The sequence below is a fragment of the Monodelphis domestica genome, chromosome 7 (assembly GCF_027887165.1).
Source record: "Monodelphis domestica isolate mMonDom1 chromosome 7, mMonDom1.pri, whole genome shotgun sequence".
Classification (NCBI taxonomy): domain Eukaryota; kingdom Metazoa; phylum Chordata; class Mammalia; order Didelphimorphia; family Didelphidae; genus Monodelphis; species Monodelphis domestica.
This window is the reverse complement of record NC_077233.1, coordinates 18,262,056-18,287,661: the sequence shown is the minus strand read 5'-3', so window position 1 is coordinate 18,287,661 and position 25,606 is coordinate 18,262,056. Positions and strand designations below refer to the sequence as shown.

At 42.7% G+C, this 25,606-nt stretch overlaps 1 protein-coding gene across 6 annotated transcripts in view; it reads right to left on the bottom strand.

Moving 5' to 3' along the window:
- Positions 1-9,913: 9,913 nt before the first annotated feature.
- The window catches only part of SLMAP (sarcolemma associated protein), a 168,891-nt gene continuing 153,198 nt past the window's right edge, over positions 9,914-25,606 (bottom strand). For 4 of the 6 annotated variants that reach the window (XM_007499963.2, XM_007499966.2, XM_007499968.2 and 1 more), the window contains 4 exons: positions 20,327-20,444; positions 18,521-18,692; positions 14,141-14,275; positions 9,914-11,778 (listed from right to left, as the gene is read on the bottom strand). In XM_007499963.2, coding sequence (XP_007500025.1) covers positions 11,686-11,778; positions 14,141-14,275; positions 18,521-18,692; positions 20,327-20,444 — 518 coding nt within the window. In that variant the 3' untranslated portion in view covers positions 9,914-11,685. Of the gene's footprint in view, positions 11,779-12,474; positions 12,565-14,140; positions 14,276-18,520; positions 18,693-20,326; positions 20,445-25,606 lie in introns of all 6 variants that reach the window. The other 2 variants (XM_007499964.2, XM_056804279.1) reach the window with 1 other exon arrangement.

The window sequence follows — 25,606 nt, the reverse complement described above, 5'->3', positions numbered from 1 at the left end:
CCAGCAGCTCCAGAGCGAGAGCTTGCCCAGCCCTTTTCAGGGCTGCTCCTCTGTCTTTGGGGTTCCCCCTTCACGAAACTCTCAGCTGTGGCTCCAAGAAGTGCTCACATCTGGCCAACCATCTCTTGGTGAGCAAGGAGGGTGTCTGCCCCAAGCACGTGAAGACTTCCTCCAGGAGAAGGGGGGACACTTGCACAAAAACCTCTACAGCTGCTCTTTTCATGGTGGCAAAGAACCAGAAACTGAGGGGGTGTCCCTAATTGGGAAATGGCTGAACAAACTGTGTCATATGATGGGGATAGAATGCTGTTGTGTGGTAAGAAATCATGAACTGGTGGGATTCCATGTGAACTGGATGACCTCCATGAACTGATGCAGAGTGAAAGGAGCAGAACCAAGTGAACACTGTACACAGAGACAGATACATTGTAGCACGATCAAATGTAACTGACGTCTCTACTAGTAACAATATATATATAACCCAGATCGAATTGGCTGTCAGCTCTAGGGGGGCGGGGAGGGGGAAGAAAGGAGGGAGACAAGCTGGATCTTTGGAAAACTGTTAAAATAAATATTTCTTTTCAAAAAGGGGGGTGGATGAGAACAACTTGGTCCAATGGCATAAAGATGGCTGAAGCAGGTGCTATGAGGTGCTTAGAGCTTGGTCATCCAGACGTCTATCCTGCCACTGGCCTTGGATGACTCTGGAAGAGAGCGAGGCTGACGACTTTGAACAAACTCTGCCTCACTTCAATCCAATTCCGTGTAAGTCAAGAGCACCCCATGAAGCCATGGATCTGTTTCTAACAGAGACAAGCAACAGCTGCTTGAGTGGAACACAAGCTCGGGTCTGTTTTCGAAACATGCAGAATTGTCTGGCACACAATGGGAGCTTAATGACCCTTTCAGAGGAACGTTGCTCATCTTCTCTAGAGCAGACATGGTGCCACAGCTGCCTCTTATTGACGTGAAGATGATCCAGAATGCATGAAGGCTATGCCAGGCAGGCAACCTCTGGCAATGCCTACCATGATGGAAAGGAAGCCTTTGCGTTTGGGTCCCAAGAGTCTGGCCCTTTCCAAGGATCAGCCTAACTCAGAACTGAGAGGCTCGTGGCCAATACAATGTCCTCATCCCCAAACCCTCCAAAGCTCAATTGAGATACTCCGTGTAATTTCCCCCAAATGATCTTTTGCCACTGAACTTCCTTGAGAGTAGCGCTTATTGCCCTTGGTATTTGGACGAAGACCTTGCACACCTGGCACACGGCAGGCCCTTAGATGTTTGTTCATGAAGGGATCATTTGTAAGATGTAGAAGTTATTGGTATCAGTTTTGTTTCTTCTGCATTGACCAATAAGGTCTCTCAAAACTCCAAGGGTTAATTATGTTCACGTCTGGCCCTCCCGCAAGCTAAAAGAGCCTCTTTTCATTTTCTTCCTTGCCTGGCCCACAGCAAGCAGAGGGAAAGACCAGGCTTTACTTATAGGATCCAAATCTAGGACTAAGTCCCTCTAGTCCAAGCCCTTCATTTGCCACGTGAGGAAACGCAAGCGCAGAGACACGAACCATTCGCTGAAGATCACACAGGTTCTAAGTACATCTCTCTCTCCACACTGCCCTTCTAGTTAGGAGGAGCTTGATCCAGACTGAATTTGCTAAATGAATATCCCAAGAAAGCTTATGAGTTTGGAGGCATCTCAGGCTCTCGTTAGGCATCCATGAAGGGTGTAGTTCTTGCTCAGGCCCCAAACAGTCAGGTTTACCAGTTTAAAAAATCACCATTTTGGGACTGACTTGCTCTACATTTTCCTATATTGTTTCCTGATCCAAATATGTTACTCTTTTCCAAGCTACTCTGCATTGATGTCTGCAGAGAAAGCAACTGAATGGGTGGGATTTGGGTGCCTCCGTCAGCCTCAGTTTCCTCTTTTGAAAAATGAAGGAGTGAGCTAATTAAGTTCTGAAGGTATGTCTTCTAACTCCTCATTTGGATTAGATGACCTTGGAGGTCTGTCTTTCTTTCTTTTAAACCCTTACTTTCTGTCTTAGCATCCAAATACTAAGGCAGAAGAGCAGGGAGGGCTCTAGGCAACAAAAGTGAAGTGACTTGCCCAAGGTCACACAGCTAGGATGTGTCTGAGGCCAAGTCTATGATGAGTTAAAAGCTTTAGCTTTCCTCTACAGTGAGACAAGTTTCTGAAGGAGCAGAACCTGGCTGTTAACAACCTGATCAAGAATGGTAATCCTAAGCAAGACTAGCCTGGGACTGTAAGCACGGGAGCCTCAGAGTTCAAATCAGTTCATATCATCCTTCACCCTTCCTCGAGTGTCCTCAGGCTGGGGAACATGGGCGCTGTGTAGTCTGCATGGCAAACTGTAAGGAGGCGACATTTCCCATTGGCTGCTCTAAGCCGATGACAGAAAGGCATTCTCACTTTCACGGATGCTCCTGCCAAATCCCAAAATGATCTGGGAAGTTTTGGCAGCCACGGCTCCAAGTGTTCACAGGCTGAGCAGAGCTGTCCTGTGGGGGAGTCGTCCCTGCTTGGCCCCCGGCATAATCTGATGTCTCACATGAGGTGGCTCTTCTCCTTGCCAAGGTGAGCTCTCAGCAGGCACAAGTGATCCCATTTCACTCTGTCTTCTCTCTATCACTCTTACTCTCACTTATCTCCAATCTGACCCACCTATTTTTTTTTTAATTTTTAAAAATAATAACCTGACCATCTGTCTTGGAATTGAATTAAGCATATGTTCAAGGCAGAAGAGTCATAAAGGCTAGGCAACCGGGGTTAAAATGACTTGCCCAGGGTCTCACAGCTAGGAAGGCCAGATTTGAACCCAGGACCTCCCATCTGCAGCCACATGGTGCTCTATCCACTAAGCCACGCAGTTGCTCCTTGTTCCAACTATTGGCTACTTCGTACTGACTGCAAATATGCCCATGTCTCCCTCATTCTTGAAAAACCATCACTTGGTCTAACCATCTCATAGCTAACATCCTCTTTCCTTCCCCCTTTTGTGGCTAGACAACTTGAGAAGGCAATGTAAGCCTCCACTGGCTCTCCTCTCACTCTCTCCAAAGCTACCGATAGTCTCTTAACTGACAAACCTAATGGTCTGTTCTTGGGTCTCATCCTTCTTGACCTCTCTGCATGGATGCAGCTTTTGATGTCAATCATGCAGACTCTTTTCCTCTATGATCTCTTCTGAGTTTCCAGGACACCCTTCCCTCCTGATTCTCCTCCTCAGACCCTTTGGCTGGATCTTCATTCATGCAGGTCATGCCCACTCACTGTGGGTGTCCTCTTCTCTTCTCTTCTCTTCTCTCCTCTTTTCTTCTCTTCTTTCTTCTCTCCTCTCCCATCCTCTTCTCTTTTCTCTTCTCTTCTTCTCTCCTCTTTTCTCTTCTCTTCTCTCTCTTCTCTCCTCTCCCATCCTCTTCTCTCCTCTTTTCTCTTCTCTTCTCTCTTCTCTTCTTTCTTCTCTCCTCTTTTCTTCTCTCTCTTCTCTTCTTTCTTCTCTCCTCTCCCATCCTCTTCTCTCCTCTTTTCTCTTCTCTTCTCTCTTCTCTTCTTTCTTCTCTCCTCTTTTCTTCTCTCTCTTCTCTTCTTTCTTCTCTCCTCTCCCATCCTCTTCTCTTCTCTTCCCTTCTCTTCTCTCTTTGTGCAATTTCGCTTGATCTCATCAGCTCTCATGGATTCAATGCCAAGGATTCACAGATCTACTTATGCAAACCTGATTTCTCTAATGAACCCCACTTTCACATCTCCAATGGCCTATTTGGCATCTGAACTAGATGTTCTATAGATATCTAAAGCTCAGCATGTCCACAAATGAACTCATTATCTTTCTCTCCAAGCCCTCCCTCCTTTCAAACTTCCATAAAACTACAGACACCATCCAAGTCACCCAGTCGTGCAACCTCGGAGTCACCCTTGCCTCCTCGCTCTCTTTCATCAGCTCGCAGCCAAACAGTTGTCACGTGGGATCATTTCTGTCCTTAAAGCTCCTCTCACAGAGCTCCACTCCCATCTCGCCTCTGAGCCCCACTTTGGTGCGGGTCCTTCATCACTTTCCACCTAGATGATTGCCAAACAGCTTTCTGATTCGTCTCCCTGCTTCAAATTTCTCCCCACTGCAATTCATCTAATCAGTTGTCAAACTGAGCTTGAAGCTTACTCGATTACTCAATAAACTCCAGTAGCTTCCCATTACCTCCAGAATCAAGTACAGGAAGCCTCTGGCCCTGTATGAGCTGGCCTCTTCTCGCCTCCCACATTTTATTTCTCTGCTGGTTTCAGCTCCAGAAGATTTGCCAGTACCACCACCAGCAAGATGAAATTCTAATCGTTTTCCCAATTTCAACTTGGGTAAATGGAAAATCTTTTCTACATATCTCCAGTGCTGTATGGAGTCAGTTTATTGGTAACTTTTTTTTTTAATCCTTGCCTGTCTTGGAATCACTACGGTGTATTGGTTACAAGGCAGAAGAGTGGATGGAGGTCAAGTGACTTAACCAGGGTCACACAGCTGGGAAGTGTCTGAGGCCAGATTTGAACCTAGAACCTGCCATCTCTAAGCCTGGCTCTCCATCCACTGAGCTACCCAGCTGCCCCCTTGATAACTTTTTTCAGGTCATTTGTCTCCCAGATCATGATTTCTGTCATTTTCCCCTCCTTTCATATTTGATGGACTTGGTGCTAACCATAAAAGTCTTAAGGATCTGCTGGTTGTACTTCTTGGTAGAACCAACACCAGAGAGGAATGAGTAGCCACTGGTGGTTTTGACATCAACATGGGATCCAATCATAGGCCGCCATTTTTTTACTATGAGGAAAACTTGCATCACTAAGGGCCACTCTGTGAAAAGGAGCCAATTTAAACCGGAGCATCTTCAGTGATCAGCTTAAACCCAAGAAAAGCAATGCCGTCATTGCGTAGATCAGCAGCCACTTTTGAAAAATGCACCCCTTGAGACCATCAGAGGCAATTTTCAGCCCTTTAGTTTCTGTCTGGGGTCTTGCCGATATTGTGTCTAGCAAGCATAGCCGGCGCCTTGACAGCCTACCACCTTTTTTTAATAATGGATGGACCACTTTCTTCTTGGTTCCCTTTTAATCCCCTTTGGTCGCCTGCTTGTGCTTGGTCATTGCCATGATCCTCCTATAAAAAACACAAGTCACTGAGCATTTTCACTGGCTGTTCCCCATGCCTGGAATTCTCTCCATCTTCTCTCCCTCCTGTTAAATGGGCCCCTTCTAGTCCTTCCCTTTGTTATCTCCAGCTTATTCTAGCCACGGTATGTTTGCCCGCAGATCCTTGCTTACACGTCTCCCCCTTCAGACTGAGATGGGCTTTCACTTCCTATCAATGGGTGCTTACCAATTTCTGGCCCACACTTGGGGCTGAACAACAGCTCGCTGACTGACTGACTGACGTAGTAGAGGCTGGGTCTGGGCTCTCCAGGAAAACCCAGGTTTGGGGCGTTTCACGGATACGTGGGGTCAGCGATCTGGAGGGCCAGGAGAGGTCATCTGGGTCCAGAAGCGTCAAACACGCATCTCCCAGGCCACGCGTGTCCGACAGCTCAAACAAGATGCAGTTCAGAAGTCAATTTATTTATTGTGGGTTGTGTGGGGGTGGCAGGTTGGAGGACACAAAGGTGAGACAGACTATCTTGTCTTTGCAAAGCTTGTAGGCGAGGAGGGAGGATTTTAAAAGACTCAAAATGACAGACAAGACAGAATAGGATTCCGTTTTATCGGTGTAAAACAATCCCTCGCTTGGGCATTTCAAACACATACAAGCTGCAAATACAGAAAGGGGGAAGCGTTTCACACGAACAAGGACTTTGTTGAATCAAGGTTCAATAGCAGTCGACCATGCCACGGGCGAGCTCAAAAGCCCTGTGTGGCTCTAGATGACTAAACACAGCCTGGAAAAAGAAAGATGGAAGGCAGAGAAGGCAGCCGGGCTGTCAGGGGACCCAGAGTGGCGCCCAGGACAACGGGTGGGTGGAGGCAGCTGGAGTGATTCTCTTTTAAGATTATTTGAGGCAAAATCTTGCGCTAGAGGAAGCCAAGTAAGCTCGTTCTGCTTGGCTCTAGGTAGATCCAAGACCAACTGGGGGAACATTTGAGGGAGGTGGATCTGAGTGTGCCGAAAAAGAAAAATGAGGCCAGTTTCATCCAGACCCGGGATTTCCCTGGTGAGGAACGTCTGGAATGAAAAATCAGAAACTTCCTCTGTTGACTCTCTTCGAAAACAAAGGCAGAGCACAGACATTTTGTCTGGGCTTCTGAGTTACCAAGGGATTCGTTTGCCCAAATTCAATCAGCCAGTAGATTTGGGAGGCAAAACTCGAAGCCGCGTCTTCTTGGTTTCCTGCCGGATTGCTTCTCAACAAGAAGACCCGGGAAATGAAGTGTTCATTTTTAGGGAACTTCAGTAAAATAGGACATTTTTAGCAAAGATCATCTTTTTCTAAAAACCCTTAACTTCTTAGAATCCATACCGTGTATTGGCTCTAAGCCTAAAGGGCTAAGCAATGAGGGTTAAGGAACTTGTTCAGGGTCACATAGCTGGGAAGTATCTGAGGCTAGATTGGAACCCAGGACCTCCTGTCTCTAGGCCTGGCTCTCCATCTACTAAATCACCTAGCTTCCCCTGGCAAAGATAATCTGAAGAACTTTACCTCTAGGGATTGTCAGTGTAATATTTATAGGGAAAGATGGGGAATTGAAAAACACAGTGGCAGAAAGTCCAGAACTTGAGTTTCCTTTCCACATCAGGGAGGGGGAACAAGTCTCTAAAGCTTTTCTCAATGTTACTTACCATAACAACACTGTCCTCAGTCAGCACCAAAGCTCATGGTCTGCAGATACAAATTTATTGAGCACACACACACACATACACACACGCTCTCTCTTTCCCTCCCTCCCTTTCTCTCTCTCTTCCTCTCCCTCCCTCCTTCTCTCTTCCTTTCCTTCTCTCCCTCTCTCTCTCTCTCTCTGATTGATTTTATTCATGCCCAAAAGGAAATGATCAGAAGTCCTGGGGAAAAAGTGAATTTCATCCATTTTGGCCTAAAATTTCTTCAGAAACAATTCCTTTTTTGTTCTTAATGGTTCTCGAGTGGCTTCCCAGCTCTGAAATCTCTACCTCATGCACCAATCATTTCAGAGGAAACCAACAGCGTCTGAGCTGGGCCAGGGCTTGGAAACTCCAGGTTTCGGAATGAATCGTCTCCACACACGGCACAGAAGCCTGAAGCAACAATTTCTTTTCACGGCTGTTTATTCCGAGGCCCCCTCAGAGGAGAGCAGCCTTTTAGGGCATCTGTTGGCCAAGTGCTAAAGAGTAACCTGGAGGGCAAAGGATTGAGGAAACCAGGATGCTTTGAAAGCCAGGAAGGTAGACGTGCTAAACGGACTGTGCGTTGTTACGTGCTGTGTGTAACAGAGAGGTGGTGCATGCTGGACCGGGAGTCAGGAAGACCTGGGTTCAAATCTTGCTTCAGGCACCCACTAGCTGGAAGACATGACAATTGCATACTTGCTTATCCCAGAGGGAGCTGAAGTGGAGAGGGGGCAGAGAATCAAAACGATGACCACCGGCTCCAAGGAATAGTGACAAATAAAATGAATACTGCCAGCTTCAAGGTGTGAGCTCAAACCTAGATGGTCCAGGGGGTACAGAGCTGGTCTTGGGGGTCAGAAGGGGAGGAGTTCAAATATAGCTTCAGACAGTAGCTGTACTCGGATATAGAGGAAAGGGCACTGAGAGATTCAGGTTCTAGACCCAGCTCTAATACTAGTAAATGCTGAGTAACTACCATTGGACAAGTCATTTCATTGGGGCTTGCCTCAGTTTCCCCATCCATTATATAGGAATAGCAACTCTACTCAAGGTTGATGTGAGGATAAAATATTTGTGAAGGATTCTGCAAGCCTTAAAGCACTCTATAAATGCTAGTTGTTGCTATTATTGTTCTTATTCCCAATCACTGATCCTCAAAAGAATCTATGTCATAGATGGCATTTTAATTTAGATATCTAATTTAATTTAGATATTAATTTAGAATAAGCAAATTGCTAGACAAGAAAAATAAGCCTAATGAGCATACTAAGCATTTACAAGTGTGACAGAAGAAAAGACGTTCTTCTAAAAGCCATGAGCCTTCTGGTTCTGATGAAATTTAAGAGTCAAAAAACTGGCCAGCAGCGGCTTTTAAGACTCCCAGCGGAAGAGAGCTTAAGGGCATTCCCGGAGGATGTTGCCAGAGAAATACAAATATCGTGAGCCATGAAAAGATGACTTCAAACAGGTCACCTTCACTGAATGATCTCAAACATGGTCCTCACTGTCTGCCTAAGTAATTAAACGAAAAAGTCCTTTGGCAAAAGTCGAACACAGTCCCCAATAGTCACTGGTCCTCGTATTAGCAACGGGTTAGTTTAGGAAAGTTCTTTTTTAGGATAATGAAGTACTAGCTAGCACGGGGGGCAAGACTGGAACTCGGCTATAGAGGAAAGGGCCCTGAGGGATCCAGGTTCTCAGCTCAGCTCTAATACTAGTTATATGGCCTCGGATAAGTCATTCACCCCTATAGACATCAGTTTTCTTCTTCAAACATTCATCATGAGTTCTTTGGTCCATAATAGATGCTTGGTGTGTGTGTGTGTGATATTTTAGTTAGTGGCCACGGAAGGTCTATGACTTAGGCAAAATCATTTTACTCAGGTTGCCTCAGTTTCCTCACTTGCAAAACAAGAGGACTGGACAAGATAATAAGGTTCCTCCCAAGAAGCGGCACTGTTACCAAAGAATAGGATTAAAAAATATCTGCCTCAGAGTTGATGTCCAAAAGTTTCCTTTGGGACAGTGAGTGCTGATTTCTGCACAACTCCAAAGCCCCACACGGGCTTGTTGGATGGAGGTCCTTTCTGAGGATTGCCTTGGGAGTCCAAGCATTTTCTTCTGTTTGCTTTAATAGTCATCCCTAGAGGCCAAGCTTAGAAGCAGCGTTTTTGTCTCAAAACCAAGAAAGACCACACCCAAGCTTTGTGGTTATATCTGACCAGTTAATGAGGAAGAGGAGGGTGTGTGTGCGCCTGCGTGTGCGCCCGGGTGTCAGCCTCTAACCACAGCTCCAAGCTTCCCCTGTAACTTCCAGCAACAATAGCGCGGCTTAAATGAAAGTACGGTTTACAGGGGGCGCCACTCATTTACGGTGTTTGCTCAAAAAAAAAAAATCAACCTCCTCCCGAAGCACATTTTGTATCCATGAGCGGTGGACGGCTACCTTCAAAACCGCAAGTTCAACTCACGTTGGACAAGTCAAACCACTCAAAGAGTTTCCTTCGTTTTAAAAGTAGGTGACTGACTCTTGCAGACTTGAGTTACCATGGGAGCAGGGAATTGGTATTCAGGCAGGACAGCCCGCTTGCGTGTGCGTGTACAGTTGTTGTTCCTAAAACAGCTTCCCATCTGCTGGTAGAGACGGCTGTCAAGTGATCTGGCCCACTTACATCGCAGTAGTTGCCGCATGATTTGGGACAGGAATATCCAAATGGCAGAGTTAATGGAAACAAGGAAATGGAGGCGTTGCTTCCAAACACTCGGTCCCATCCTGAAGAAAACCCCGGAGCATGGAAGAACTGGGCCATTATTTTAAGTTAAGGGCCTGGATCTTTCAAATGGGTTACAACAGCATCAATTATGAAAAGCAAAGAAATGTGACGGTGTAGAAGACTTATCAAAGGTCAATTCAACCAGGAGAAGCTCCACAAACACCCAATGTGCTCGTGGTAGGTGATGGTCCTCCTGCCATTTTAGGACAGCAGCCTATCAGCTCAGGAGCAATAGCCACCCTAGATTTTTCAAATGACATCCAACTGAAACATGCATAGGGAGAGTAAAGTTATTTTATTAAATCATGCACATCACGTGTGTTAGTGCAAATAGTTTAATCTGTATTCCAGAAATTCTATTGTACTTTATATCTTTACAAAATAGATTTAAAACAATTATTTACTTTAAAAAATGTAATTCTGAAGTTAAGCATTTCAGAACAATATTTGCAATAACCTATATACAAGAGGTACAGAGTACCACTGGCATATGAGCATTCTGTGGGGGAGTAGCTTCCTGAAACAGAAAAATAAAACGGTGAAATGAACACAGTGAGATTTTCTACAAGTCGTCTGTGGACTAATTCTTCCATAAATCTAACGGTTCTCCCAACAGCAAATCCCCAACAGCTTAAAATATAACCTTTAACATATAGACAATGACCCCCAAAACCTCACAAGGCAAACTGTATGCTAAACTCCTACTTAAGTATTTGGCGTGACCTGCAGATTGCCATGGAGAATCCAAGCCAATTCACTGAGATTTTCCTCATCTCCATTTTCTAAAAAACCTTCACTGGGTTAATACTTCAGTAAACTTTATTGACCTAACCGTGGAGCTGTACAAAACCAGAGCTCCCTCCCCCTGACTCGGGCGTTGAATTGAAAATGCAAAACATGGCTTAAGGGCTCACGCATACACTTGGGACCCCACTGAAGTAGTGCTTTTTATGAACAAAACTACTCCGTTAAAGAACAAACCAACCAACCCAAAACCCCAAAGCCATTTGCATTCCTAACTGCAGGATTCCCTGGGTGGACAGAAATTCGCCTCGTTCGTCCGGGAGACCGATTAGCTATAGATGCACTCCCAATCCTCCTAACCGAGTTAAGTCAACAGCAATTTATCCAAAGGAGACACATTTTCCTCTTTAAAGCATGTCTGGAAGAATCAGTGAGGAGAAAACAAAATCATGCTTCCTAAAATGCTGTTGATGAGAAAGCAAAGAAAAGGTCTCTCTACTTTGAATGCACAATGTTGAATAAATTACATTCCAATCGAATAGTTTGGTTTACTGCACTGTAGATGTGAAATGATTCACTTTTTGCTCCCAGAAATTCTTCAGTTCACTCAAGAAAATACCCACACTCTTACAAAGTTTTCCAAGGTCGATGCCCTCCACATCTTGAAGTCACATTAAGGCTGCACAAAAGCGTGTCTATTTCTTGAATAACTGCTAAAACGGAACCTTCTCCAAATGTGTTTTATCCTGGAAAAATCTATGGAAGTCATAGTTGTCTCTAAGTCTTGTTCCCAATAGCTCAGTGGTTTATAGCAAGTAAAAATGGTGTCAATATGTAAAAAAAATATATGTGCATATATTTATTTCAAAATGGTAGGCACTGAGCACCCAGTGCCTCTTTCCCATTTATTTATCAGTTGTCTGGTTTGGGAAGGTATCCAATCAGAAAATGAATTATCTGGCAATCAGCATCTAGAGTAAAATAGCCATAAACCTAAATGTTATAAATAATTTGGTACCAAGAAGCCTACTTTAGGCCACCATAATATTTAGAATCTCAATATACTAATTAAAAAATTACATGAAAAATTGCAAGCAAATTATTGCTTACAGTAGCATAAAGTCACAATTTTATTCCCTCTTTATAGACAGATACATTTTATACAATTTAAAGCAATGACCCGACTGTTCTTCTCTTGCACTTTCGTTGTATTGAGAGGTAAAAAGGAAGAAAATGGATCGGTCCTCCCCGCAGGAGTGCGACGCCGGCTTCTAAGGAGGGCGGTTTGGAACCAGCCGCAGTCCTCACGGTGAAGCTCTGGTGAGGCCGGGCACGTACAACACTGCGGCTGTCACGGCTACCAGAGCTGCCAGCACGGGCATCCAAGGCCAGTGTCTCTGTAGAGAGAAACCAAGAGTCAGTAGGCCGTTTCCCCCAGCCGCGCACACCAGCCAGCTCACCGGGCCCTCGGTGCAGAGACTCATCCCCGAGCACGGGGAACCGTCTGCCTCTCACTGTCCGAAAGTCTTGACCGCTTCAAGGCTCATGTAAAGACAAGAGGCAGCCTGGCCAGCAGGCACAAGCCCGGCGGCCAGGCCGGCAGAAGGCCAAGGCCCGAAGTCAGCCGGAAGTCCTTCCTCACTGCCCCCCCCCCAAACCAAAAGCTGCTTTCCCGCGAGGGAAGGTCGGGGTGTGGCGGAAGAGGGGGGCCGTGCAGGCTAGCGAGGGCCCAGTCCTCCAAGGACTCCCTTTTTCATCTTCTTCACAGCCCCAGTGAAAAGAGAAAAAGCGCCCCCAACGGGCACGGCCCGACGGGGGAGTCGGGGAGGAAACGGGCGCGGCCTGAACAGGGAGAGGCGCAGCACTGCAGACGTCAGGCTGACTCTGCCTCCGCGAGGCCGGGCCCAGCCGAACACTGAACGCTTAGGTAAGTGGGGGTTAGCGGCACCACAGAGGACACAGACAGCGTTAGGGATTAGTCGGTCGTGGGGCACAAATGAAGGGTTTGCTTCGGGAGACGACACCGGCGGCGTTGGCCCATGCACGACGGACAGACAGGGACGGACAGACACGACTCAACAGGGAGCTTGTACCTTTCTCTACCACAATGGACCGTAACACCAAAACAGGAAAGCCAGGAATAGGCCGACGAAAACGGCTGGGACGGGTTGGAATATGGACGGCTAAAGAAGGGAAGGGAACGAGAAGTCACTGTGTGCTCCACAAGGACCAGAGGATTCCGACGGGGGCAAACTAGGGCACAGCATCCATCTGGGCACGCATCACGCAGGAAAGACACCCGACACAGCACAGAACGTCGGCGGCCTGTACGCCGCGCGGGCACGGGACCCTCCCAGCAGACACTCGAGGACACGGGGCCGGGTGGGGTCTGCTACGAGGGCAGGAGCCTGCTCAGCCTGGGGGCCGCGGGCCATAGAGGCGGGAAAGACGTCGCCCGTCAGCAGAAAGTACTCCAGGGAATGGTTTCTCTCAAGGAGTTTGTTTGCTACAACGGAAACGACTTTGATGAGGGTGGCGGCCGCCTGGCTGCGTGAGCCGTGCGTGCAGAGCAGGCCCTGGAGCCGCTTCATGGGGGAGGGGCGAGACCCCCAGGGCAGACGCTCAGGCCCCTGACTGAGGCCCTTTCTGAGGGGCTTCTGGCGATCTGCGGACGCGGGGCTGCCACTGTGATCCTGCGAGATGCTTTGTAGGGTCGGTTGTCGTAAGAAACACAACTGGACTCGCGCCATCAGGGAGGCTCTGGGAAGGACGGACTGAACGTGAGCACGTGTGCGCCGGTGCTGCCAGGCAAGCCGTGTGCCGGGCCCCAAGCAGCGACAGGAGACTCAGAGCCGCCACAGCCGCCAACGCCGGCAGTCAGTCACCCTGACGAACACCCCCTGGGCAAAGCTCACGTCGGCCATCAGCCAGGACACAGGACGACACGAAGGGCCACTCCGGCTCCTTTTAAGGAGCAAATAGGAATCCAAACTGCTGCTGTGCACCATTTTTATCCTAACACCCCGGATGAAGCACACGTTTTTCAGTATTTGAGAAAGAGAAAAAGGCAGGAGTCGCCTCCCCTCTTTCTAACTGTAGCTAGAGAGGATCACGCCATCACGGAGGAAGGAGAAGACCCCCCCCGCCCCCCATCTGGGCACTGGGATCGTGTATTCAGAAACAAAGAATAAACGTCCCTCAAACATTTCCTAGCCGTGTGACCCTGGGCAAGTCATTTAACCCCGTTTGCCTAGCCCTTGTCCTTCTGCCTTACAGCTGTTACGAAGACAGAAAGAGATCCAAAAAAAAAAAAAGGATGAATATCTTCTGGTGGTCACACAAGTCATTGGGTGTTGGCAGGGCAAGCTAGATATAGCTATATCCAATGAAGAGAGTTCTGAGCTTGCGGTCAGGTGGTCCTGGGTTCAAATCTGATTTCAGACACTTCCTAGGTGTATGACCCTGGGCAAGTCACACACACACACACACACACACACACGCACGCACGCACACACACACGCACACGCAAGATTTGGTAGTCCTGGAGGGGGTACCTCATGAGGGGCCTCTTCCTTAGGAAGAGTGTTTGCCCCCCCAGAGCCCCAGCACTCACCTATGTGTCCAGCGGGGGCTGCTGGGCCCCGGGGTGGCACCGTGGGGACATGGAGGGCTCCAGGAGTGTTGTGGGGTCGTGGGGCACTGCTGAAGCCCCTTATTCCGTCCCTCATCCAAAGAGACCCCAAGTTTGTAAAGACTTACATTGTTTCCTTTTTCTTGTAGCTGCTTCAGGTTGTCTTGACACTGTCTGAGCTCATTGGTGACGAACTGTTTTTCCTGCTCGGTTATTTCAAGCTTCGCCTTCAGGTCTGCGAGCTGAGTCTGGGTCCTTTCATACTACGGGCAAAGAAAAAACAGGGGCAGGCCCCACTTAGAACAGGCATGGAGCTGGGCTTCTACGTGGAGGGCAGGACACTCACCACGTTTCTTCTCTGCGGCCCTTTGTGGCCAGGGGCTGGGAACATCTACCAGCAGCCACTGAGCTCGTGTGGGTTTCTAAAGCAGGTCCCTCCCCAGCCCTGCCACAGTTCTGAGCGAAGATGGAAGTTTTCCGGTGTGTAAAAAGGTCAGAGAACTCCACAACTCGGCTAACAACCTGAGCCCTATCATCTCGGAGTCTTGAAGCGGAAAGCACTGAAATCTCATCGGCATTTCAGGCTGCCACACCTCCTGACCCCCAAACACCATCAAGCCCAGCTCTGGCCCGCTTCTCATTTCCCCCCTTTCGTGCTCTCCCAGCCCACATCGTCTGGTTTCTTCTCACAGTCTTCTCTCCGCTATCAGGGCCGCAGTCCGAGCCCGTGTCCTCTCCCCTGGACTGTCTACTACGTTCCTAAATGATCTCCCTCTATGCAGCCTCTCCACACAAACTCTTCAGCCTAGCATGAAAAGTTCTACACAATCTGGCTGCAACTACCTTGCCAGCTGCATGTCGCATGAAGCCCCCCCATCCCATGTGCATTCTGGCCTCCTCCCTGGAGGTGACATCCTAAGCCCCGTCTCAGCGCCTGTGCCCGAGCTCTCCGCTATGCTCTTGGCCTTTACTTGTCTACTTCGTAGAATGCTTCCTGTTCTTTAAGGCCGAGTATCCTCCCCCAGGGGGCCTTCCCCAGCCGTGGTTTACTTTCCCTTCTTTAACTCTGTGGGTCTGTTTCTGTATTTGGGTAACTGCTGCCCAGCAGAATGAAAGCTCTTTGCTTCTTTAGCCCTAGAACCTAAGCACCGTGCCTTGCCTCGATTAAGGTCGTAAAGCATGTTTGATAAACTGAATGAACTTGACTTCCACCCGGTTCTGAAACAGAATGTAATCGCTACAGGCTTTCGCTCTCTTAAGCAGCGTGAGCTAGTGACAAAAACACGCAGCAATTCGGTACAGACAGAAAGATGTGTCTGTGGCTTGCGAGAATGAACCTCCTCTTCTACATATGGCCTTCTCCCAGCCTGCTTTTCTTGGCCCCAAGGGAAAGAAACCAAAGAACAAAGAAGGGGAGAGAAATACTCAAAAGTGGTATATAAAATAAATTAAACATCCTGAGTACAGTTCCCATTCCCCCATGACTTCCAAGTACTCTCCAATATCGTCTAAGACGAATGTCATTTTGTCAACAGTGCCTGAAATTTTATTAAGGATTATTATGGTTTTTTAAAATGTAAATTTCTCTTGGAGCACTGAACTAAATACTTCCTGAAGTCCACTCAATGCTGAGAGTCCATGTCAAGAGTCAGTCCTGGGATTCAAGACCTTGGAAAACTGATTAGTTCATACTAACATAAGAAAATGTGTCTGGTTGGTTGTGATCCTTTTAGAAGGGGAGCAGAGGTTTGGGGCAGCCACAAGGCAAGAGGGTAATAACAGCTTCTGGGACACTGAAGAGATCAAAAGGGGGAACCCAGAAGGAGGTAGAAAGGCCCGAAAGAAATTTTATGGTTGTATTAAAATGCCCCCCAGGGCTAAGCTTAAAGGCACACCCAAGAAAGGTCCCACTGTTTTCGTTGGGCCCAGGATCTTTCCAGCAGCAGTTGCTACCAGGCCCTGCCCAGGAAAGAGGCCCTAGCAACCCTGAGTACTCTCTAAAGCAGCGCACTGCGACGACAGCTTGGGAGCTGACTGGGACGAGCAGATCAGGCAACTGTGAAGAAGTCGTGGCTTTGCCTCTTGACTGCTCCTCCACGCCTGAGGTTCAACAGGAAGCCTTTTCAATCAAAGCACTCAATTCCATAATCCCAGTCTTGGCCAGGAGTGGATCTGTGACAGAGCTGGGCTAAGAGACAGTTTGGCTCCTTAGAACATTGTCCATCATATATCCTGGAGCCAGAAGACCTCAGATCAAACTCTGCCTCTGCTCCTGGCTATCACCTCAGCTTTTTAAGTCTATGTTTTCGCTTCTTTTAAATGATGAGACTGGACTAGAGTGGTCTTCTTTATTGTCTTCCATGCTTTCAATCTCATGGTCCCAAGTCCTGAGAGCTTCAGGGCCAGATAAGCTCCTATTATTTAAGCCAAATATAAACACTTCTGAGTTCTCACCACTGGCTTCTTAGAGCTTCATCCTCACATTAAGAACAACAATGGCAACACCAATAATAGCTCTTCTGTCTCCAGCCCTTTAAGATTTGTAAGCATTTCCCATATATATGAAATATTTCAGCTAAACTAGAAAGCAGCTGGGGGATGAACTTCCACGACCTAGTTTGGCATGACTGATAACTTAAGATTATTAGCTCCAAGCTGAACCAGGGAAATAGTATGTGAGGTGGGTGCATTACCAACAGCCTGAGTTATTCTTTACACACCTAACCAGTGTCTAGCTTGCTTAGTTTGAAATATCAGAGTGGAACAGAGTATCCTAATACTGGTGCCTATACTGTGAGAGAAAGGAAGGTGAAGAGGGAGTGTGGAGAGAAATGCAGACAGACATAAAAAGCAAGACCAGTTAATTTTGAGTGAATTCCACATACACGAAGCTTGACACATTCACAAAACTTTGGACAATAGAATAATATACAACAAGCTGAATTAAATCACAACAAAAGGGAGGAGAAAACACCTTATATTATAAAAATGTGATGATTCCAAACAATTACGCCATGTTAACATGAAACAGGCAGAAGGGGAAATGCACATGAACTACACTGACGAGATCAGACATAGTCAAATATTTGGCTGCTTTTAATGCAATCCAGTTAACTACCAACACTTGAGAGGTTGGGACAGCACGCTACTGCCATTCACATGGACAGTTAAAGCTTTATTGTATTGACTTACTGTTCAATGACCACAATATTCATAAAAATAATGGAACAAAATGACTAAAGCCTTCATATTCACATACAACTAAATCATCTTCCAAAGGCATAATTCTCCCCAGATTATAGAAGAATTATGAAATATGGATGACAAGATGGCTACAAAGTGCTGAGATTGTTTAAACAACGGCATATGTAATTTGGCACATCATTTGTAATCCAGAAAATGGTAAGTGAAGCCTCTCTCTGATTTAACATATTTAACAAAGACTGGAAGAACATATTACAGAATAAAAATGCCCACAGAAAACAAAGAAATTTACAGGTTTTTAGGAACAGACATGAAGACAGAAGAACAATCATTTCCAAGTTTGACACTACAAAGAAAGAAAAATAGAAACAAAAAATTTACACTGAATGAACAAATATCTTCTAGTAACAATGCTGGATAAGGACTAGAGTTTTTCTTGAATATCTTTCTCATTGCTGTAACTTCTTCATTAAAAAGACCCTAGATCAGGGGTCCCTAGCTAGTAGGAGGGCAAGCTAATCCTCCCCTTTCTGGGGACTGTCAAGATTCCTTGCTAGAAGAGATGTGCAACTGGCGATATTGATAATTAGGAGTATGCGAAGGGTTATTTTTTATCAGCACCTCCGGTCATTTCAAGGATCCAGAAAAAAAGGCTCATCCCCATAAAAGGATTGGGAATCATTGGTTGGATTAACCTAATACCTTGTTACTTTTAAGGAAGAGATTACTGAAGAAAAAAAAAGTCCCTTAATCTGAATATTAATATAAAGTGCACACATTCCTGGGTATAATAAAAATGAGCAGTGTAAATCGAACCAGAACTCTTCTGGGCTACTTTATGCTTTGGAATGAAATCTGATCTAAGGGAAGTCTTCCCCACGCATCCAAGAGAACAGAACAACTGAAGAAAAGGATAAAGCAGCAACAGAGTGAAGATCAAGCAGAACTCGTCAGATTGTAAACTCTTAACTTTGGAAGATCAGGGACAGATTAAATAATCGCTTAGAGAAAAGGCTCCTTGGGGAGCTTAAAAGTACTGGAGAGTATTAACTGGTGCCCAGGAATCAAAAAGGAAACATGAACCTTGCAAATTGATAAGATGCTTTGTACTGGGTCCACTTCAATTCTTTCCACATGCATTACACACATGAGAACAGACAAATGCTAAGCACTACAGGCATCGTCTGAAGTGACATCTAATGCCGCTGCTGCTTCCTTTGGTATTTCTAACTCGGGGAAAGGTCAGCTGCTTTTGCCAGGACGACCCATCACAATGGGGTTTGCACAACGTCTCTTCCCTTTACCTCTTTCTGAACATCCTTTGCTTCATTTTCGGCTTTACTGAGAAGGGTCTTCCAATGTGCTGAGTCCCTTAGATGCTGGTCCTTCAAGGATCCCACTTTACTCTCCAGCTCTTTCCGGGTCACTTCGAGGCTGCTCAGATCACTAGTGAGTTCCAAGCTCTGCTGCTGAGAGCTGTAACACAAAAGGCAAGTCATGATCTATACTATGTAAAATGGAGATTTGGAACCCTAGACTTCAATCCCCCAGAAGTCCTTGGTATTTCCCAGAATTCCCTATAATCTCACCTGAGTCTCCATCTGGGTGAGATCACAATTAGTATTTAACTGGCAGTAACACCTACCTCTCCCTCTTCCATTGCAATGATGAATGGGCTAATCAGCCCTGGGCACGTGGTTTATTATTCTGTATCCTTGATTCTAATAATCCTAACTAAACCTCAAAATATAACATTTTTATTAATAGAGACTAATTTAATTTTTACAACTACAACGAACTATATAGAGGCCTAAAGGGGTCTATGTATTTCAAAGACTTTTATTACTTTAACAAAAATTCAAGGAGAATGAGCACTTCGATATGCATGATAAAATAGAAAAAGGAAGATTATACATGAAATTATGAATTTCTATTATATAAAGCTTGATTTTCTTTTAAAACGTATAATAAATTCTTTATATAATTTATATAATTTTTAAAGTGATCCTGCTTTTCAATAATTCCATCTAGCTTTCTTTCTGTGTATATTTAAAATTATTTTATTCTGAAACCAAACCCCAAACTAAACAAGTTTTTCCAAAAAGTAAGAAAAAATATGTAAAATACAAATGTCTATTATGTACTGCTTGCTCTTCTTACACTCAATACTTAACTCTCAAAATTCTTTTATTTGTCACTAATACCTTCTGGCCTTCCTTGTACACAGTGAAAAAAAAATGCTTCAATAAGTTTTTCTTTTTCTTTTCTTTGGGAGGGGTGATGGGAGTGGGGTACTATCTTATCCATTCCAGCTGAAAACCTCTCTTAATTTCATAGTCAATAAGCAGACAAAATTGATTTTAACAGCTAAGTATTAAGCAATATACAATATACAACAAATGCTTGTATTTTTGAGGATTCACATTCTTATTTGTTTCTTCTCTCTTCCCATGGCTTGATGGAATTCCAGTGGTGGGACCTATTATATTCCCCACACATGCAGTTTGGGGGCATGTGGGGGTATGTAAGCAGTAGTATGGAGAAGGCAAAATTCATTTGCATTTGAAAGTTAATATGAGATTGAATCTCTGTAGTAGAATCATTTTCATAATGATACTTTATTTAGGGAAACATTCCAGTGGATTTGCATTCTCTGAGGAAATCTAGGATCACACTCATGACAGGATGAAACCAGGTGGGTTAATATATTGGCTACAGATAATCTGCAAAATAGTCATTATTCAGGATCTAGAAGTATACCTTGCACAAAATAGCTATTTAATCAATACTATTGAATTCCTCAAGTTATATTGAACCTTTCGTTATAAAAAGTATATAACTATAAAAAAAGTTAACATAAAAATCGAGGAGAGGCTCAGTAGAGAGAGCCAGGCCTGGAGAAAGGAGGTCCCGAGATCAAATCTGGCCTCAGACACTCTCTATATGTGTGACCCTGGGTATGACATTTAATCCCATTGCTTAACCCTTACTACTCTTCTGCCTTAGAACCACTATGTTGTATTGATTTAAAGACAAAAAGTATGGGTGGTTTTTTTAAAGAAAAATGAAGATAAAGAAATATTCTGCTTTTCCCTTTTGAATTTACATACCTATGCAATTCTTTCTCTTGTCGCTGAAGTTCTGATGACAGTGAAACATTTTCCCTTTTTAGAGAAAGGCATTCTGCTTCTAATACACTCCAGTCTTTTCTCAGCTTCTCCAGTTCACCTACAAAGCAATCAAAGAATATTATTCCATATTGTAAGCAAATATGTAGGCATGTGTAGGTGAATACATTTTAGGACAACTGAGAAGGGGGAAAATATCCAACTACTTCCTTAAATTTAGTCAGAAACTTTGTATTTATTCATACCATTATTTTGACCGATAGGTGAGACACATATTCAATGGATATATTTGGAGATTCGTTTAGAAGCTAACCTCTTTCCCACCCAACTGTCAGAATTACTACTATCTCTTGAAGAAGCAATTAGCTTTTTGGTTTGTTTGCTTATTGCTGGTTCTATTTAATCTATTTATTATAAAAATATAGAAAAAATCATTTTACAAAGTCCCCACGTAGTGTGTCTCCATTAAAAATGCTTTCTATTTTTATATTCTGGAATAAAGAATATTTATTTATAAACTTATAAATAAAATAAAAAAAGAAACAAAGAAACACAAGCCACCAGGTCTTTCCTAAATTACAGAAATATTCATCTAGAAATGAGATTTCTTTTTATGTTAAAGTTTTCTCCACTAGTGATATTTCATCAAAAGAAAAGAGTTATTTACTCAGTTTAATCGATGCCTGATATTTTTCTTTTTGCTGACAATGAAAGGATCTCATTATAAGGACAAATGGGAATAGTTATGTATCCATCCTTTTGGGAAATATAAGGAGACTAATAGAGAGCTCTTGGAAATTCTAGGAAGCATTAAAGATGGTCTCCAAGGAACACATCATACATCTTCCTGAACACTATTAGCCTGTAGGCCATTTTCATTCTAATTTTTTTCTTAAATCATTGAAGGATGATTCCTGTCCAGAATGGTGGGCATGAGTATCCAGGGTTAGCTTCTAGAAATAGCCAGTACTCAAGTACTGCCATTTTAAAATTATACTGTCACTGGCCTCATGTTCTTGGAGTGGAACTAAAACACAGATGAGATATTTTCTTTATATAATTTGCACCTTTTATAGGTAGCATCTATAATCTGACATAGATATCTCCAGCAGGCTCCATATGCAGATTTTAGATGGTTACTTGTAAAGATCTGGCTAGTGAATTAGGTCCTCTAGAGAGATGAGTTTTTGCCCTTCTGTGGTTTCCAATATCTCTGCTACATGCTTCAAACAGCAATTGATTATGAGATTTCAATGTACGCAGTTGCCTACTTTCGGCCAATTACTTTTATGGAAGTGTATGCTTTTTTACTTTCTGTTTTAGAATCAATACTAAGTATTGGTTCTAAGGTAGAAGAGTGGGAGGGGCTAAGCAATGGAGGTTATGGGATTTGTCTAGTCACACAGCTAGAAAGTATCTGAGGCTAAATTTGAACCCAGGTCCTTCTGACTCCAGGCCTGGCTCTCTATCCACTGAGTCACCTAACTGCCCCCAAGCTGAATGCTTTAAACACAATGGGTTAATGAATTCTCAATTTAAAATGAGAAATAAAGACTCTGTGATTGGTATCTTATTGCTGCTAGAAAATGAAAATAGATGGGGTCATCAAATTTTAAATTCAATTTCCTATTACATAATCTTTTTTTGCCTACAAAAGAAAAAAAAAAGAAAAGTCTAAGAAAGTATCTACTTTGTAAACATTAAATGAAAAGTTTTATTATTCCCAGTGAAGTATGTCTACATTAGATCTTTTATCTAATAGAACTTTATTTAAAAAAATTTTTTTTTCAATGAACAAGCATTTATTTCCTCTTACCTCCCTCATCTCACTGGGAAAAAATATAAGTAAGGTAAACAAATTCCTTATCACAAATACACATAATAAAGAAAAAAATCTTATTGACTATGTCCAAAAATATATGCCAAATCATTCTGCATCTTGATTCTATCATCTGTCAAGAAGTAAGTAGCGAGAGAGCAGCTGAGTGGCTCAGTGGATTGAGAGTCAGGCTTAGAGACAGGAGGCCTCAGGTTCAAATCTGGCCTCAGATACTTCCCAGCTATGTGACCCTGGACAAGTCACTTAACCCCCATTGCCTAGCCCTTACTGCTCTTCTGCCTTGGAGCCAATTCACAGTATTGGCTCCAAGAGAGAAAGTAAGTGTTTTAAAAATAAAAAAGAAGTGAGTAGCAGGCTGCATCAATGGTCCTCGGGACTTATGATTGGACATTGTATTGATTAGAATCCCAAAACTTTATATATATAAAATTGTTTAACTTTATAATGGCATTGTTATTGTATAACTTGTTCTCCTGGTTCTGCTCACTTCACTCTGCATTAGTTCATACGAGTCTTTTCAGGTCTCTGAACCATCTTTTAACCATCATCAAAACCCTTTTATTATTTCAGATGGTACAATAATAGTCCATTACATTCATATAACCAAAATTTGGCCATTTGCCAGCTGTTGACCAACTCTTGTAATTTATAGTTATTTCCATTATAAAAAGAAATGCTACAAATATTTTTGTATAGATAGATCTTTTGCCTCTTAATTCCAACTCTTTGAATTAATAGGCCTAATAATGGTATTTCTGGGCCAAAAGGTATTATGTAAAATTTAATAAATTTTTAAGCATAGTTCCAAACTGCTGGACCAACAATGCATTCAAAGTGTCTACATCTGTCATTTTCTAAGAATGTTATCCACCTCCAGAGAAAGAACTGTTGGATTAGGAACGCAGATGAAAACACATAATTTATCTCTTGCTTATTTGGGTATATGTTTTGGTTTTTATGAGATTATTCACTTAAAAAAATGAATAAGATAGAAATATCTTTTGCAAGATAATACATGTATAACCAGACTAAACTGCTTGTCAGTTCTGGGAGGGGGGAGGGAAGAAGGGAGGAAGACAATATGGATCATATAACTTTGGAAAATTTATGTGAAAATTTATTATTAATAAAATCAAAATAAAGTAGAAAAAAATGTCTTTTTTTTGACAATTTTGCCAATCTAAAGGGTATCAGAGAGAATCTTTAGTTGCTTTAATTTGTATTACTTTATTCATGAATTGGTACATTTTTTAATATGGCTATTAATACTTTGGATTTTCTCTTTTGAACACTGCCTGTTCATATCCTTTGACCATTATTCTTTGCTCTTATTCTTATATGTTAGAAACGGAATCGTTGAGATATTTGCTATTAAAGTTTTTTTTCCCACAATTAACTGATTCCTTTTTCATTTTAATTGCATTTATTTTGTTTGTGCAAATCCTTCATTTTCATTGTTCTTATAGTCAATTGTCCATATAATCAAAACTTGCCTTCTGAGATTCAGTAATAATGATATAATGAATCCCTTATTCATAGTTCTGAAAGGCAATGCCTTGCTGGTTCCTCTAATCTGTTTAAAATGTGATCTTTTATACCTAAATTATCCATCTATTTGGAACTTTCCTGGTATATAGTGTGAGATGTTGTTCTATAACTAACATGTCAAAAAATGTTTCTAATTTACCTGGTAATTTTATCAAATAGTGAATTCTTGTGCTAATAGTCAAGGGTCTCTGGGCTTATGGACTACTGTGTTTCTTTCTGTATTTCAAGATCTAGTCCGTTCCACTGATCAACCTCTCTTTTTAATCAGTACTGCCAAGGCTCCTTTCCTTTCCACTTCTTAAAAAAAAAATCCTGTTTTGACACTTTTGACCTTTTGATTTATTTCTAGCTCTATCATTCTTTAGTAGTTTGGTCAGTATGACAACAAGCAAGCAAATTAATGTATGTGGTATTGTCACTATTGGCTCAGTCTACTCATGAGCAATTAATAGTTATCTAATAATTTAGGTGTGTCTCCAAAGAACTTTGTAGTTGAATTGTGTAGTTCTTATGTGTATCTTGGAAGGTAGAATTCAAAGTATTTTATACATGTGTAGTTGTTTTAAATGGCATTTTTCTCTCTCTTCCTTTGGTTCCTATTGGTATTGATAAGTCAAAATGGTGATTACTTATGTGAGTTTATAGTATATCCAAAAACACTGATAAAAATTATTGTTTCAACTAATTTTTACTTTGCTAGCTAAGATTCATTCTCTTAGTAAGGCATTCTATCATTTGCCAAAAAAAAAAGGAAAAAGGAAAAACTCACAATAGTTTTGTCTTTTTGCCTACCCTTAGTCCTTCCATTTATTTTTCTTCTCTTTTGCACTAGCTCTCATTTCTAGTACTGTATCAAACAGCAGTGGTGATCATGAACATCCCTGCTTTCACACTTGATCTTACTGGAAAGACCTCTAATTTATTGTCATTACCTATAGATTACTAGGTCTTGATTTTGATAACTATTACTGCTATTAAAGAAAAGTCTACTTATTCCTATGCTTTCAGTAAAAAAAAAAAGTTGTATTTGAAGGAAATAACTTTTTATGCATCTAGTAATATAAACATATAATTTTTGCTATTCCAGTTATTAATATGATCTTTTATGTTCATCGATTCCCTCAAATTGAACAAATTTTATATTCCTAGTATAAATCCAATCTGGTCATATTGTATGATCTTTTTACTATAATTACTACACTGCTATATATAGCTTCTTTGCTTTTGCTTTGAACAAAATTTTTGCATTAATATTTATTAGGCATATTGGTCCAAAATTTTCTGTTTTGGTTTTCCTTGTATCAAGACTATATTGGTATCAAAGAAGGAATTTGAAATATCACTTTCTTGTATTTTTCTGGAAAAACTTTATACAATATTTGAAGGGATTATTTTTTAATGTTTAATAGACTTGTAAATTCAAATGTATTTAAATATATTTATTTTTCTACTAATATGGGCATTTTATATTCTTTTCAATATTCATCCAACATTTTAAAATTAGTGATATTATTGTTATAGAATTGGACAAAATCGTTTGTAAAAATTTCCTTAATTCCTTTATTTGTTAAAAACCTTTTTCATTTCTGGATAGTGTTAACATTTTTCCATTTTTATTTTTTAAATTAAATTAGCTAATAGGCTGTTTTATTGTTTTGAAAAGTAGCTCTTAATTTTATTAAATTTGTAGCATACCAGGCATGTTAGCATCTGAGAAGTATAATTGATATATTGATATTGTATCCTGTATATTCATTTACCAAACGCATGGTCAGATCACTTGATGTTCATTGTATGGAAAGGGACAGTCCAAAGGACTAGCAAAGGATGGGCAAATTCAAAAGCTGGGCCTTGACAGCCATGCTGCCCTGGCT